Here is a 14115-nt window from a genome sequence, read left to right as displayed (position 1 = left end):
GAAAAAGCATCACATTTAAACACAGAGACATTTACATACATATAAACTGATAAGCGCGTACACACACACACACACAGAGACAAGCTCAAAGCAAAGCAAATCCTCTGGGGCTACAAGAGTGGTGAGAGTTTAAAGCCATGGGATGCCCAGGGGTGACCACAGAGAGACAGGACAGCAAAGGGATCAAGAACATGAACCCTGAAGCCAGATTACTGGGTCTGAATTCTGGCTTCTCTACCTACCAATTGTGATAACCACAGTTAGAGCCTCATAGCAACTCTATGTGGTTAAAATAACCTGCTATGTAATTAACACTCGGTAAATGTTAGTAAAATAAATCATTATTGTTGACCAGGCTGAAGAGACGCTGGTTGTCAGCAATCTAAAATCCTTCGAAGCAGAAGTCAAGGCTGTGAATTCATGTGGGCAGGGAGCAAGGAGGGCTCTCAGCAGAAAGATGTGAGCCAAAAAGTCCTGGTTTACTCTGAAAACCTTCTGCCACCAACTGAAGAGCTGGTATTCGAGAGGCCACCCACCTTAAGTCATGGGTGAAAGAGTCTTAAGAAAACACAGCCCCTGACCCTGAACCTGGCTGGGTGTGGGACTGGACTGGCACAACCTAAGCTGTATGACGTCAAGGTCCAGAAATTAACCTAGAAACTGGTTTGTTCAATAAAGTCTCACATGCCTTGGCAGAGGCCATCAGGAATTCACCCATAGATGCTGTCATCATCCAGATTTTTAATTTAATCCTTAAATTAAAATTCACACTGAGCCCAGAGTAGAATAAATACAAAAACTGCCCCACCCCTGGAAACATCCTGGCTTATGCTGTCAGAGAAAAACAAAATACCTACAAGGGATGCAGACTTCTCATCAGCAGTAATAGATGCCTGAGCGCAATGAGGGGAACGTCTTCGAAGTGCTGAGGGGAAATAAATGTCAGCTTAGAATTCCACACTATCATTCAAGAGGGAAGGAGAAGCAGAAAGAGCTGGAGGTGTACAAAAACCCAGAGTCCATCACTTACAGACCCAGAATGCAAGAGGTACCAGCACCAGGAAGAAAGAGCACCAGAAAGGAGAGTGAGATCTAAAAAACTGTTTTCTAGAAAAGGAAAAAGTCAGACTGGAGCTTCTTCAACGATCTATGACCAAACCTAAGAGCTTACTTGAGCCATGGGAGACACTTCTTCCCTCAGGGTCACAGTGGGAGAGTAGTCTCCTCCCTGTGCTCTAGAGACACCTTTCTCAGGAAGCTTAACCTCTAATTTTTAAACAAAATATTATAGGCATGTGTTTTAAATTAACGGATAAGGAAAAGCAGCAATGCCCCCACAACACCCCTTCCTACATCCAGGCCTGTTCCTGGCAGCTACCTCCTTCAGATCTTTGAGCAGTCTCGTCTGGTATTTATCTTCCTATTTTTAAATAATATGCTGTGCCAGGAGACCTTTGGAAAATCCATCACCTGCTGGCAAAGGCTGAGGCTGCTTGGCTATTTGCCATGTGACAATCCTTCCTTAATCTGGCAAAAAGTCAGACTTGATAAACTGTCACAATGACACAGTGTACTTGTTTTTAGAACATGGGGCTATAAGACTCGGCCCATTCCATTTCCAAGAGATAACTGATACTAAGTTACAAAGTGAGAAAATAATAATGAGACATTTTGTAATATTTTTGTACTTACTCTCTCATAAGGATTTATCCACACTTACTACTTTATTACATTTCTGTTCAAAAATAAAACATGCCCATCTCTAAGTGCTCATCCCTTTCCCCATGATAAACTCGCCAACATGAAGTTCAAAGTCAGGTAGCTAGGATGGTGGGTTATTTCAGACCCAGCAGGGGAGAGATCCCCATCACATGCATGAGCTTCAGTATGGATGAATCTCAAATATGGATGAGTCTATTCCTCCTAAAATCAGAGTAAGGGTGAGTTGTTTTTTAGATATGGGGAGGAGGGTGATCTTCAGTGTGTGGATTTTGAGAACACAAAAGAAGAAAATTCCACCAGCAGAAGCTTCAGAAACCAATACAGGTAACATCTGATTATTACTTAATGTTATATATAAAATAAAAAGAAACTTTATTAGAAAGAACCCTCTGTGACTAATAGTCTCTTAGGTGTTTTAAGTTTTTCACTCAGTACCTAATTAAAAACCATAACAGCCCCACTTCTTACCCCTCCTCCAAAAACAAAGAAACAAACAAACAAATAAAACCAAAAAACTTAGGGTCTAACATGGAGTAAGGAGAGGGTCCTCCTTTCAATGGCTAAAAATGTCTCTGAAACATACGTGTTGTTACTTTTTCTTGCTTTACCAATTTAGAATGTGACTTCCAATTATAGTAGATAAAAATGTAGTTATTTTATTTCCTAATATTTAACAGTTTTTTTGTTTGTTTTTGGTGGTGCTGGGCATCAAACCTAGCGCCTCATGCATGCTAGGCAAGCACTCTAGCACAAGCCACATCCCTAGCCCAACAGTTTTTGCTAAGTACCTGGTGCTTCTATAATTACTACCTCATTATGTTTCTCCACTGAGCTGTTAAGTGTATTATGATTAATTTTCTTTCCTGAATGTTTTGTTTCTCCTGGAGGTGATATGTCTTTTGTTTTTCTTCCATTTGCTTCATTTTTTATGTAGCTACAGTTTATCTTCTCAGAGAGTGCAGATTACAAGTAAAATCTCTTCTCCAAATAAACATCAGACACCCACTATTCCACCTCTCCATTTTTTCTGAGTCCTTCATTCCGCAGCTGTCCCTCTTTCTCTCCCAAACCTGCAACCTGGAATGTCTCTATGACTCCAGTTGGTTCCTGGAGAGTGGAACATGAATTTTTGAGAGGCTGCCTGCTTGAAAATGTCACTCTACTATCATACTTGATCAACAGTGTGGGGTTCAGAATTCTAGGTTAGACGATTCCCCCCTCCACCACTAAATTTTTAAGACCCTATTCCATAATGTCTCTCTGATCCCAGTCCTTTGCAATGTGACCTGACTTTATTGTCTTCTCTGTAAGCTTCAGGATCCTATCTTTATCCCCAATGTTCAGAAATTTCATGACGTGCCCGCACGTGAGACTATTTTTACTCCTTGTGCTGGGGAGCTGGCAGGCCCTTTCAATTTGGAGATTCATGTCCTTCAATTCTGGGAAATTAATCTGTGTTATTTGCTTGATAGTTTCCTCACAGCTGTTTCCTCCCTTTCTGGAACTCCTATTAATCAGATATTGAACTTCCTGGACTGATTCTCTAATTTTCTTATTTTTTCTTCCATTGTCCAGGTCACTGCACATGTTTTACTTTCGGGAAGGTTTTCTTGACATTATCTAATAATTCTTCTGAGGATTCTTTGTGGGGAAACAGGAAGAGATACCATAATATTAATTTCAAAAAGCTCATTTTTATGCTGTTTTAAAAAGCAGTACTAGTTCTTATCTCATGGATTCAGTTACCTTCTCTTATTTCTCTTAGAATATTAAAGTTTTTAATATTTTAATTATTATTTTTACTTCACACATCATCTATTGCCTCCTCTTAGTGTTCTTTTTTTGTTGTGGACTCTGTCCCTCATATTGGACAATTTCTTCAAATGTCTGGTGCTTCTGGCTATCAACTTATATTTGAAAGTGAAGTACTAAAATGCTGATCAAAAGTTCTGTGTATGGGCTGGGGATGTGGCTCAAGCGGTATTGTACTCGCCTGGCATGCACAGGGTGCTGGGTTCGATCCTCAGCATCACACAAAAATAAAAAATAAAGATGTTGTGTCCACTGAAAACTAAAAAATAAATATAAAAAAAACTAACTCTCTCTCTCTCTTTCTCCCTCTCTCCTTAAAAAAAAAAAAAAAAAAAAAAGTTCTATGTATATCTTTAGGACTTGTTGACTGGTAACCTTCACTCTAAGACAAGGCAGCTCAGGGACCTCAAATTCCACTACTTGAGATACTCTCCTTTAGGACATATGAAATCTCCAAAGATGTTTTTTCAGATTCTTACTTGGGGAAGGAAGGGAAGAGAAAAGATGAACATCCCAGGTCACTTAATCTTCTTAATAAAGACAGGGGTGTGGTGGTGCATATGTGTAATCCCAGAAGCTTGGGGGCTGAGGCAGGAGGAGTGTGAGTTCAAAGCCAGGCCTTAAGCAACTCAGTGAGACCCTGTCTCTGAATAAAATACGAAAAAAGGTACAGAATGTGTGGCTCGGTGGTTATGCTCCTCTGGGTTCAATTTGTGGTACAAAAAGAAAAAAAATAGGAGGAGGAGAAGAAAAAAAAAAGGCACGGGAGAGGACTAGGCAGGCCCTGGAATTTGCAGGGTTCACTATCCGATACCAGTTTCTTTTGCTGACCCTGTGACAGGTGGAACATGTTTCAGTTCCCAGAGTAAGTCACATCCTGGTTTCTTCTGGCCCTTGTACATTCCATTCACTTTTTACTTGGGCAATCTCACAAACTCTTTCTATCTTTGGCTACACTCCACCATCCTCTGTGCTCCTCAAGCACACTATTTTTTCCATTACTGAGACTTTTATAAACAGATACAACTGCCTGCTTACTTATCCACGCCCCATGAGGGCAAGACCCACTTCTGTCTGCTGCCTCCTTCAAAACTCTGTTACTAGAACTAGAACAATGGCCAGTACTCGGTAAGTTTACAATAAATGTCAGGTAAGTGAAGGAATGAAGACACCAACAGAGAGGAAGAATAAATGTCAACAGAAAGATATATGTTAACATAATCATTTTTTATGAAATCAAGAGACATACTCTGGGGCTGGGATCGTGGCTCATTGATAGAGTGCTTGCCTCACGTGTCAGGCACTGGGTTCAATTCTCAGCACCATATACACATAAATGAATAAAATAAAGGTCCATCAACAACAACAACAAAAAGATAGAGGCACTCAATAAACACTGACAGACTGAACTTGAGCTATCTTAAAGGACTACTATTCTTCTAGCCACTTTGGCCTTCTGTAATCATAGGCATCTCTTTCAAAGGCCAGCAGTGCAAAAAGAAACCACACACAGACCAAATATGATCTATAGAAAAAGACTACACTCTAACCTAAATTCTTTTGGCTGCATTTTTCTGTCTTCTCTTTAGTGTATCTGGAAACCAACTGGTCACTACTTTTTGTACAAAACCAAAATTCTATATGATGATGAATTTAAAAAAAATCCTACCAACCTTCTCTTTTGCAAATGAAGTTCTATTAACTCAGAAACAATTTTATCCAATATACTATTTTTCACTACACATTTAATTTTCTATATCTGAGATAATGGGAGAGCCAAGTTAATTTTGTGGGCTAGATCACTGAACTAAAGAAATCTATGTTAAGTAACCAGCTGTCATGTGTAGTGTTTATTTCTGCTGTCATGTGTAACATAACAAAGAGTCTTTGAAAATGAAAGCCACCAAAGTTATTATGCAATATACTGATTAAGATTTACTGTGGGGCTGGGGATATGGCTCAAGCGGTAGCGCGCTCGTCTGGCATGCGTGCGGCCCGGGTTTGATCCTCAGCACCACATACCAACAAAGATGTTGTGTCCACCGAGAACTAAAAAATAAATATTAAAAATTCTCTCTCTCTCTCTCCCCTCTCTCACTCTCTCTTTAAAAAAAAAAAAAAAAAAAAGATTTACTGTGCACCTTCCATGCAGAGTGACTAATTTTTTTTTTTTTTTTTTGTATGGAGGATTGAACTCAGGGGCACTCAACCACTGAGCCATATCCCCAGCCCTATTTTGTATTTTATTTAGAGACAGGGTCTCACTGAGTTGCTTAGTGCCTGGCCGTTGTTGAGGCTGGCTTTAAACTTGAGCTCCTCCTGCCTCAGGCTCCCTAGCCACTGGGATTACAGGTGTGCACTACCTACTGCACCCAGTGACTGAATGTTTTAAAGGCATTGATTCATTTAATTCTCATAAAAACCCAATTGTGTCAAATATGTTATCCTCATTTCACAAGTGAGAAACCGAGGCAAGAAAAGATTAAATAACCTACATGCAAATTTTATTTATCTTAATGAGATTTTTACTGTTAGCATTTTCCTGCCACTAAAAATTCTTCATAAACATGATATTATTTCACTGTACAGACATATGGTAATTCACTCAACCATTCCCACACCACTGGGAAATTTTGGTTGCTTCCAATTTTACACTATTATAAATCGTCTTGCTATAGACAACTTTGCAAAGAAGTCTTTGTCCACATTTTGTTTTATTAATTTCCTGGGGTGGGTCCTTAAAAGAATGAGTGGGTCAATAAATATTTATTGGATGAATGAAGTAGACAAACTCCATCATTTTGCTCTATGAATTTCTCCTCTTTTATGCTTACAAAGTTTCTCCCCATCCCAAGGACAAATGAATATTTACTTTAATTTTACATTTAATTTATAAATAAATATTTGAATTTTGTTTTGATGTATGAGATGAGCTATAAAATTTTTCTCTAAATACCTAATTAGACCAGGCATGGTGGCACAAACCTGTAATCCCAGTGGCTTAGGAGGCTGAGGCAGGAGGATGGCAAGTTCAAAGCCAGCCTCAGCAACTTAGTGAGGCCCAAGCAACTTAGCAAGACCCTGTCTCAAAATAAAAAAAGGGCTGGGGATGTGGCACAGTGGTTAAGCACCCTGGATTCAATCTCTCATATTCCCCCCAAAATAAATAAATACCTAACCCATTTGTCCAAAACCATCAACTGAATAAACATCCTCTTTCCAATGACTTTTTCCCTTCTTTGATATACAAGTGTATATAACACACACACACAGACATTTTTCCCCTGAACATCCATTTTTAAGCATATCCTACCCCCACCACCCACTTGTTGATTTATTCTTTTGTCAGGAGGCAGTGAAGCTCTGGGAAGCAAAAATAATGGGCTTGGACTGGGGTTGTGGCTCAGTGGTAGAGTGCTTGCCTAGCACAAGTGAGGCACTGGGTTTGATCCTCAGCACCACCTAAAAACAAATAAATAAATGTATCTAAAAACTAATGAGTTCAATATTTTAAGTGCTGAATTTAAGCTGATGGTGAATCATTTTGATGGAAATATACTGTAGGATATTAGAAATACAGATCTGTTACCCAGAAGAGAAGGGAAAAAAAGATTCCTTAAGAGGACTTGAGAAAGCGAGAGCCCAGGAATGGTGCACAGGAAGCCAACATGTCAGGGCTGGGTGGAGGAACACAGCCACGTGAAGGAGCAGTCAGCAAGTCACTTCAGGAGAGAAAGGCTTAGTGCAGACTCGAGCAGAGAGTTTCAAGCATCATCATGAATTTCACATACTTTTTGGCTTAACTGATCTAAACAATAACATAATGATCTATTCTAATCCTGAGAAACATACTCTCAGCTTCTGAGTTTGTTAAAAGCAGTTACCAGATATAGAGTCAGGATATCAGCACATCGTTATATCATAGGGTTTAGAGAAGGACACCTGTCTAAATGTTCTAGCACATTTTAAATCTATTTATAGGCAAATCTTGGGGTTTTGAAATGTTTTCAGTGACAATGTCTTATTCTAGGAGTTTTGATATAATTTTACTCATGTACTAAAATAGGTATTTTAAAGACAGAAACATTCTTGAAAAAGAGGCAGATCAGCTCTGTTAAGAGAATCACCACTTTGGGCCACTCAAATGAGTGCTGTTGGCTCTGAAGAAGAACAAATCCTAGCTCTTGCAAAACTGTAGCTTCTGCCTACAATTTAATTAATGTAAACCTAATTCTCAATGGTCAATGTCTCCAACACCTTCACTGTTTAACTAACCACTGGTCAAGCCCCTTCTTTTTTACAGCATGACAAGATACATTTCAACACATATTGGCCTGATGGTTATTTCTAACTGTCCTTAATTAAATTTCACTACATTTAGGCACAACAGAAGCTTAAACATTTTAGGCTGTTGTCTGTTTACACAAAATGTGCCTATCTGCAAATGGATCTATTTCTAAATGTGAACTGTAAGAAGTATCCTGCTGCATATCATACTCCTAGCTGGAAAAATCTAGAAGGAACTCAGAGCTTGTGTCTCATCTTGCTTTTTTCTGCTGGGGGCGGGGGGTTACTGGGGATTTCATCCAGGAATGCTTTATCACTGAGCCACATCTCCATCTTTATTTTGAGACAGGATATCAATAATCTGCTTAGGGCCTTGCTAAGTTTCTGAGCCTGGCCTTGAACTTGCAATCCCCTGTCTCAGCCTCCAAGTCACTGAGATTACAGGTGTGTACCACCGAGCCTGGCTCGGTGTTATATAAACTGCCTTCCATTTAACTTGTCTAAATAGATATTTACCTATTTAGATTTTTTTAATCTAGATTTGTTTTATTTTTCCGCCCTACCCCCCAAACACACACACAAAATGCTTGTATTACTGAAAAACTGTCTTTTCTCAAACAAACCAAGATCTCTGTACATAGCTGGACACTTTAAGCCAGAGAGAGACAGAGAAACAAAAAAGAGAGAGCACCCCATCTATTTTCCTCTAAGGAAACCCAACAGCAAGTCAAAGCTAACCCTGGATACGGCTGCAGGAATGAAAGTCCTCCATGACAAAAAACACAAGTATGACAAAAGTCTGAGATGGAGATGCTGTCCTAAGAAAATGAAAGCCCTTGGTAAGGCAGGCACATGGGAGGCACTGCCAAGAGCTTTCCAGTCTGGGCAGTGACTTCGAGAAAAACAGACTTTTACCCCTGTAAGCCTGCCAATGCAGTTCAGCTAGCATTTCCTTGTATTTAAATGTTTGAGAGTATGAAATTCACTCATGATGAGCCTTACCGGCCCCATCTCCATCAGTCCTGGCCAGAATATAAGCTCAGACGTTTACACTGTTTCTCCTATCCTTTCCAAAATTCAGCCAATTATATGAAAACATATGCTAAAAACCTTGCTGATAGTATGCTGGGCTTAGTCATTCCTTGGGTTAAGGTAAAAACAAGTAGCAAAATCAGTAATTAACCCACTGCATATTGTGGTTGATTCTTTTCTCCATTATTGATCTCTTCTTAATTTTCAATAACCACAATCATTATCGATCTTACACAGTGATATCATATGATATATGTGCTTCCTTTGACTAGGTTTCTCCCCTCCTCCATTTAACTGCCTAACTGCTGTTTGGCTTTTCAAAGAGCTAAGACACCACCTTTTCCAGGAACCCCTCCTTAACAAATATACCCCTACAATTTCTAACTGTAGTTTTTCCTGGATTCCAAAACTATCCTCTATATGTTACCTTCAAAAGAGTACTCTATTTGTTTCTAAGACATGTCACCCCCACTAGTCTTTGGGTTTCTTAAAGGCAGAGAGCTTTGCTCATCTTTTTGAGCCAGCTCACAGGACAATGTCTGGTATTTAGTAGGCATTCTAAAATGTTTGTGAAACAAGTGAATTTGCATATGAAAGTTCACTTAGAAACAGAATTATAGACATGGGTCTTTAGAAAACATTTAGCCCATTTCCCTTTATCCATAATCCCCTAAACAACTATTTCCTGAGTTCTACCAATATATTAAAACAAAGAAATCTTTATGTTCAGTTTAAACACTTTCTAATGAAAATAGAATTAGATAAAAACCTTACCGGCAAAGTTCCAGGCAGAGATGCATCAAAAAAAGAAACCAAAGAATTTGGAGGTGCTGCAAAACACACTTGAGATCCAGAGAAGAGCTTAGAGTTGGAGGAAATCTGGGCATGAATTTCCAGTCCTACAACAGCTGCCCATTTGTGTTCACTGGTGAGAAAGAGATCATGGTTACGAAGTAGTTACATCTGTCAGCACGAATACATTTCTATAAGCCTAAACCCCAAATGTGAATTTCCTTTTGAACTTATTAAAATTTTATAGCCTTACATTTTAAAATGTATAAATTTCATTGGTGACTAAATCAAAAGCAATTCATATTGAACACCTGAAATGAGATGGGAAAAATAAATTCGTTTGCAATGTGGAATTAGGAGATTCATTGCATAAACAGGAAGGCTACAAAGAACAAAATAATCTGACATCTTAATATAATTTAGAAATGGTATCAGGTGACAACTGCCAGGCAGCAATGTATAAATTAACGGTGCCTATCAGTGAACCACTGAGTAAATGGAAGAAAGCCTGTCTTTCAAATATTATCTAGAATTAACACAAATGGAAGGATTTGACTACCAAAAAAAAAAAAAAAAGTTAAAAAAGGAAATTCTCAAGTCATATTTCAAATTGATTTTATCACAATGGCTTACAGGTACAACAACCAGTGTCACAGATATAACAGATCACCACTAAATGATACTCCTGAAAAATTTCACAAAGAAAAACTAACCATCAGATGTGGCACTTTGGGAGGAGAGTGTACTGGGGATTAAAGCCAGGGGACACTTTACCCTTGAGCTACATCCCCCACCCCTTTTTATTTTGAGACAGGGTCTTGCTAAATTGATGAGGCTGGCCTTGAACTTGTGCAATCCTCCTCAGTTTCCCAAGTCAATGGGATTACAGGCCACGATGGCTCCCAAATCACTTCAAATTTCTGAGATTTAATCTCAGGTTCCTTTGTTTGTTTATGCTTGACTGCTATCAAATTTAAGAAGCAATGTGCTAAAATAATCTCTTATCTAGCCATCCCTATTCTGTTGGGTTGGTACACAGCTCTCTCCCGGTAATTATAAGTGTGCTTATCCATATCAAATTTATGTACGTTCCTATCCTGCTCTTTTCCCCAAGACATCTTCTATATTATTTAGATTTTTGTTTACATGTATTGGGTTTTGTTTCAATCATTTCAATACAAGAAGTTCTATGCCTAATGTACCACAAAAAGATGAATTCCTTCTTTTTAAAGTTTGGAAACATCTTGTGAAAGGAATTAAACTAAGAATTCACCAGGAACTCTAAATTATCTTAGGCATCATTCAAAGCATTTTTGTAATTTCATTATGTGAGACAAAAATATACTTTCCATTTACAGGGAGTCAATATAATTTACGAAAAGAATAGAAATCAAATGCTTTTGGACATTTTCCCTCTGTTTCTCTAACTCAAAAACAAAAATAATGCTAATGTCAAAGAAAAAAACCCAAAATATTAGAAACGTACCTTATGTTTCTGTATTTAAAAAGAAAATATTTAAATCTTATGCGGCAAAGCATAAACAGCTGCTCAGGAAATATCTATCAAAATAAGCAAAATTCTTATATAACAAAAAGGGGACGCTCTTAGTTGGTTACATCCTCCTAAGTCTAGACACACATATTTAACATAAAACACCTCCACAGATCGCTGGTGTTTTCTGATTACGTATGACATTAAGCCACCAATACCCCAGATAGCTTGTAAGATTAAAAACTCCCTTTCCACATTCAGAACACTGTTAGTCCATAGTAGCGCTAAAGATATGTCAGCTAAATGATTCCTCTTCTAGTGTGGCCAACCTCACAGCTAACGAATTCGCTCTTCTGTCTGTGCAACCTTCGGCTCAAGAAAACACTTGCTACATCACACCAAGTTTCCCAAATATGCCTACATTAAGACAGTGGTATGTATATGAGGGCGGGACTCACAGAGGGCTCATTTTGTGTTCTCAGGCCCTAGGGCTCCACCCTCCCGCCCCTTGAAACCTCTAAAACTGAGCTGTAGGGGCCAACGTCTCCCTGGCGCCGCAGTTCCACTTCACACTTAGGCGGGCAGTAACAGTATGAAAATGGTATACCCTTTCCTCAGCTTCTGGGCCGTGTGGAGGGGCTTCTGAGCCACTGTACTCTGTTCCCTTGTCGGATTGGGCGTGGACCCAATCGAAGCCCCTCTTCGGTGGCGAAAGCCGCCGCCAATCCCCGCTAAAGCCCAACGTGTGCTAGGACAGCCCCAGCGCAGCATGGGCGCCGCCATGGCACCTCCAGAGTCCGGGTCAGGTGACTCAGCGTCCTCTGCCGCAGGGCTCCCTGGGAAGCGTAGTTCTGAAAAACACTGAGACTCTGCAGGCTTGTACCGGAAGACTACTATTCCCGGCGATCATTGCGTCTCGAAGCTGCCGGAACTCTGGCGGGGAGGGGAAGGAAAGAGAAATAGAGGAGAGGGTGAGAGGGTATCAGGGTCGGGAGGTGTGACTCCTCCTAGCGGGGAATTGAAGAGGTTTGCGCTGTGCGCTTGTGTGTGAGTGTGAGCGTGAGAGCTTGGTGCCAGAGAGCCAAAGCTGGGAAACCTGGCCTTGGTTTCATAGCCAGTTAACCTTGTGAGCCCAGCCAGTGACCTTGACATCAGGGAAACTTCCTGAACTCCAAACCCACTTATCTGCCTTATCTGTTGGCTCTCCCACTTCGCATACAGATTTGTGCATTAAAAGAACGGATACTTATCTGCATGCACAGTTCTTAATGGTATAGCAAAGAGCAAGACAAGTTTGGGCTCTTAACAGTGTTTACATTCTAGGGATAGGAACATACAAAAAAGAAGGTGCTGTATTTAAGCAGAAGGTGGTTGGAAACAGATTGAACCTTAATGTGCATTTTAACTTTTTCTCATTTTTTTTGTTCTTGGCCAGCATCTGAAACAATTTCCTTGTATTCTCGGAAGGCTGGATAGCAGATACCATCGTCCCGGCCGAATTCTTTCACTTTTCTGCTTTAATCCCTTGTATTTGAACACAGTATCCACTCTCTTAGTTTATCATCCAATTTTAATTGTTCACATAGAGTTTATAATTATTTGATGTTTATCTTGTTTCCCACAAATCCTTTTGTTCACCATGATGCTTCCAGAGTCCAAACTAGGCCTCTCAAAAGTATTTGGTGAATGAAGTAGTGTGGAAAATGCTTTTGACAAAGGACAGAGTGGATGCTGTTCGGAGGAGTAGTTTAGGAGAGAAATTAAGGTGGTGATGGAAGCAAAGACCAATTGATCTATTTGAAATAGAAGGTAACATTAAGGGACGGTTTAGATATGACAGTGGAAAACTAGCCAGGTTAGAGTAACCCCTGCATTTCTAGCTTGCATAACTGGATGGCTAATGGAGTTAACCGCTGAGAATAAGGAAGCTAGAAAAGGAACGGGTTTGCAGTGAAAACATAGGAGTTTGGTTGCCTTGGAGACATCCAAGAGAAGTTAAGTAGGCATCATTGATGCCTAGCTGTGAGTATAGAGCATAAGAAAAAAAAAAAGCTGCATGTTGTGCATACTTCATAGTGGTAAGTTTTCCATTATTAATCAATAACCTGTTGATTAGACAACTGCAATTTATGATCTATTTTCATTAATACTTTTGTACAATTATGGCATTATGGTATGTGGAAGTAGGAAATTTTAATTACTCTCTTTAAAATGGTCATAATTTACTTTTTCTGTTTTTTATACTTTTTCATTCACTATCAGCTGATCTAAATTGCTATACCAGAAGTATTTTCAAATGACTAAACTTACCTCTAGTTATTGCCCTTTATATCAGGTTCAGATCTATACTTTAGATGCTTTTTATTAGTGTCTCTCCCTCTCCTCTGAGTTTCCATATTTTCCACCTTTACTGTGGATGAGTTTGCTTTCTCTTTTGTCTTAACTCCTCAGGTTTTTCTGGCCCAGATTAGGGATCAGGAGCACAGCATGAAAGGGAGGAGAAAGGGATCCTGCACCTCTAGTCAAAGAGAGTATGAGGTTTTTGCCTTCTTACCACTACCCTTACCACTAATCAGCATACTTAGAAGATAGTTTACTCCTTTATATGGAGTAGTGTTGGGGGTGTTTCGAAAACTACCATAAAAGATAGAGCACACCTAAAGACAGTCCTAGCTTTTATGGAAAGAAGGCAGTGTAATGGAAATTCATCTCATGAAGCAGTATTGCAGTAGTGACAGGCTGTCCCTTCAAAGGCCCCCCACCCCACCACTAGAGGGAGAGAAAATACTATGCAAGTAAACATAGTCAATTCCTTTCACAAATGGAACCTTCCAGTCTGTGCATGTTTTATCCAACCATGGCCCTTTCAAAGTCCTACAAGAGCTAATGGTGGAAATAGGAACTTGTCACCCATCTTTCTGACTCTCTGTTCTCCCAAGATTTTGTGTTACTTCCAAAAATGCCTGATGGTTTCTCTG

General features: G+C 39.6%; 1 protein-coding gene and 1 long non-coding RNA gene across 3 annotated transcripts in view; one reads left to right on the top strand and one right to left on the bottom strand.

The window, feature by feature from the left end:
• Gatb (glutamyl-tRNA amidotransferase subunit B) overlaps positions 1 to 11968 on the bottom strand; it is a 79702-nt gene extending 67734 nt beyond the window's left edge. The window contains exons 1-2 of the mRNA XM_005337600.4: positions 11745 to 11968; positions 9628 to 9778 (exon numbers count right to left, since the gene is read on the bottom strand). Coding sequence (XP_005337657.2) covers positions 9628 to 9778; positions 11745 to 11920 — 327 coding nt within the window. The 5' untranslated portion in view covers positions 11921 to 11968. The remainder of the gene's footprint in view (positions 1 to 9627; positions 9779 to 11744) is intronic.
• A 3-nt stretch (positions 11969 to 11971) lies between these two features.
• The window catches only part of LOC120892581 (uncharacterized), a 133812-nt gene continuing 131668 nt past the window's right edge, over positions 11972 to 14115 (top strand). The window contains exon 1 of one of the 2 annotated variants that reach the window (XR_005737318.2): positions 11972 to 12108. This is a non-coding gene — a long non-coding RNA (uncharacterized LOC120892581). Of the gene's footprint in view, positions 13216 to 14115 lie in introns of both variants that reach the window. The other variant, XR_005737317.2, reaches the window with a different exon arrangement.

Source organism: Ictidomys tridecemlineatus, chromosome 9 (assembly GCF_052094955.1).
Source record: "Ictidomys tridecemlineatus isolate mIctTri1 chromosome 9, mIctTri1.hap1, whole genome shotgun sequence".
NCBI classification, from domain to species: domain Eukaryota; kingdom Metazoa; phylum Chordata; class Mammalia; order Rodentia; family Sciuridae; genus Ictidomys; species Ictidomys tridecemlineatus.
This window is presented reverse-complemented; position numbering and strand designations above follow the sequence as displayed.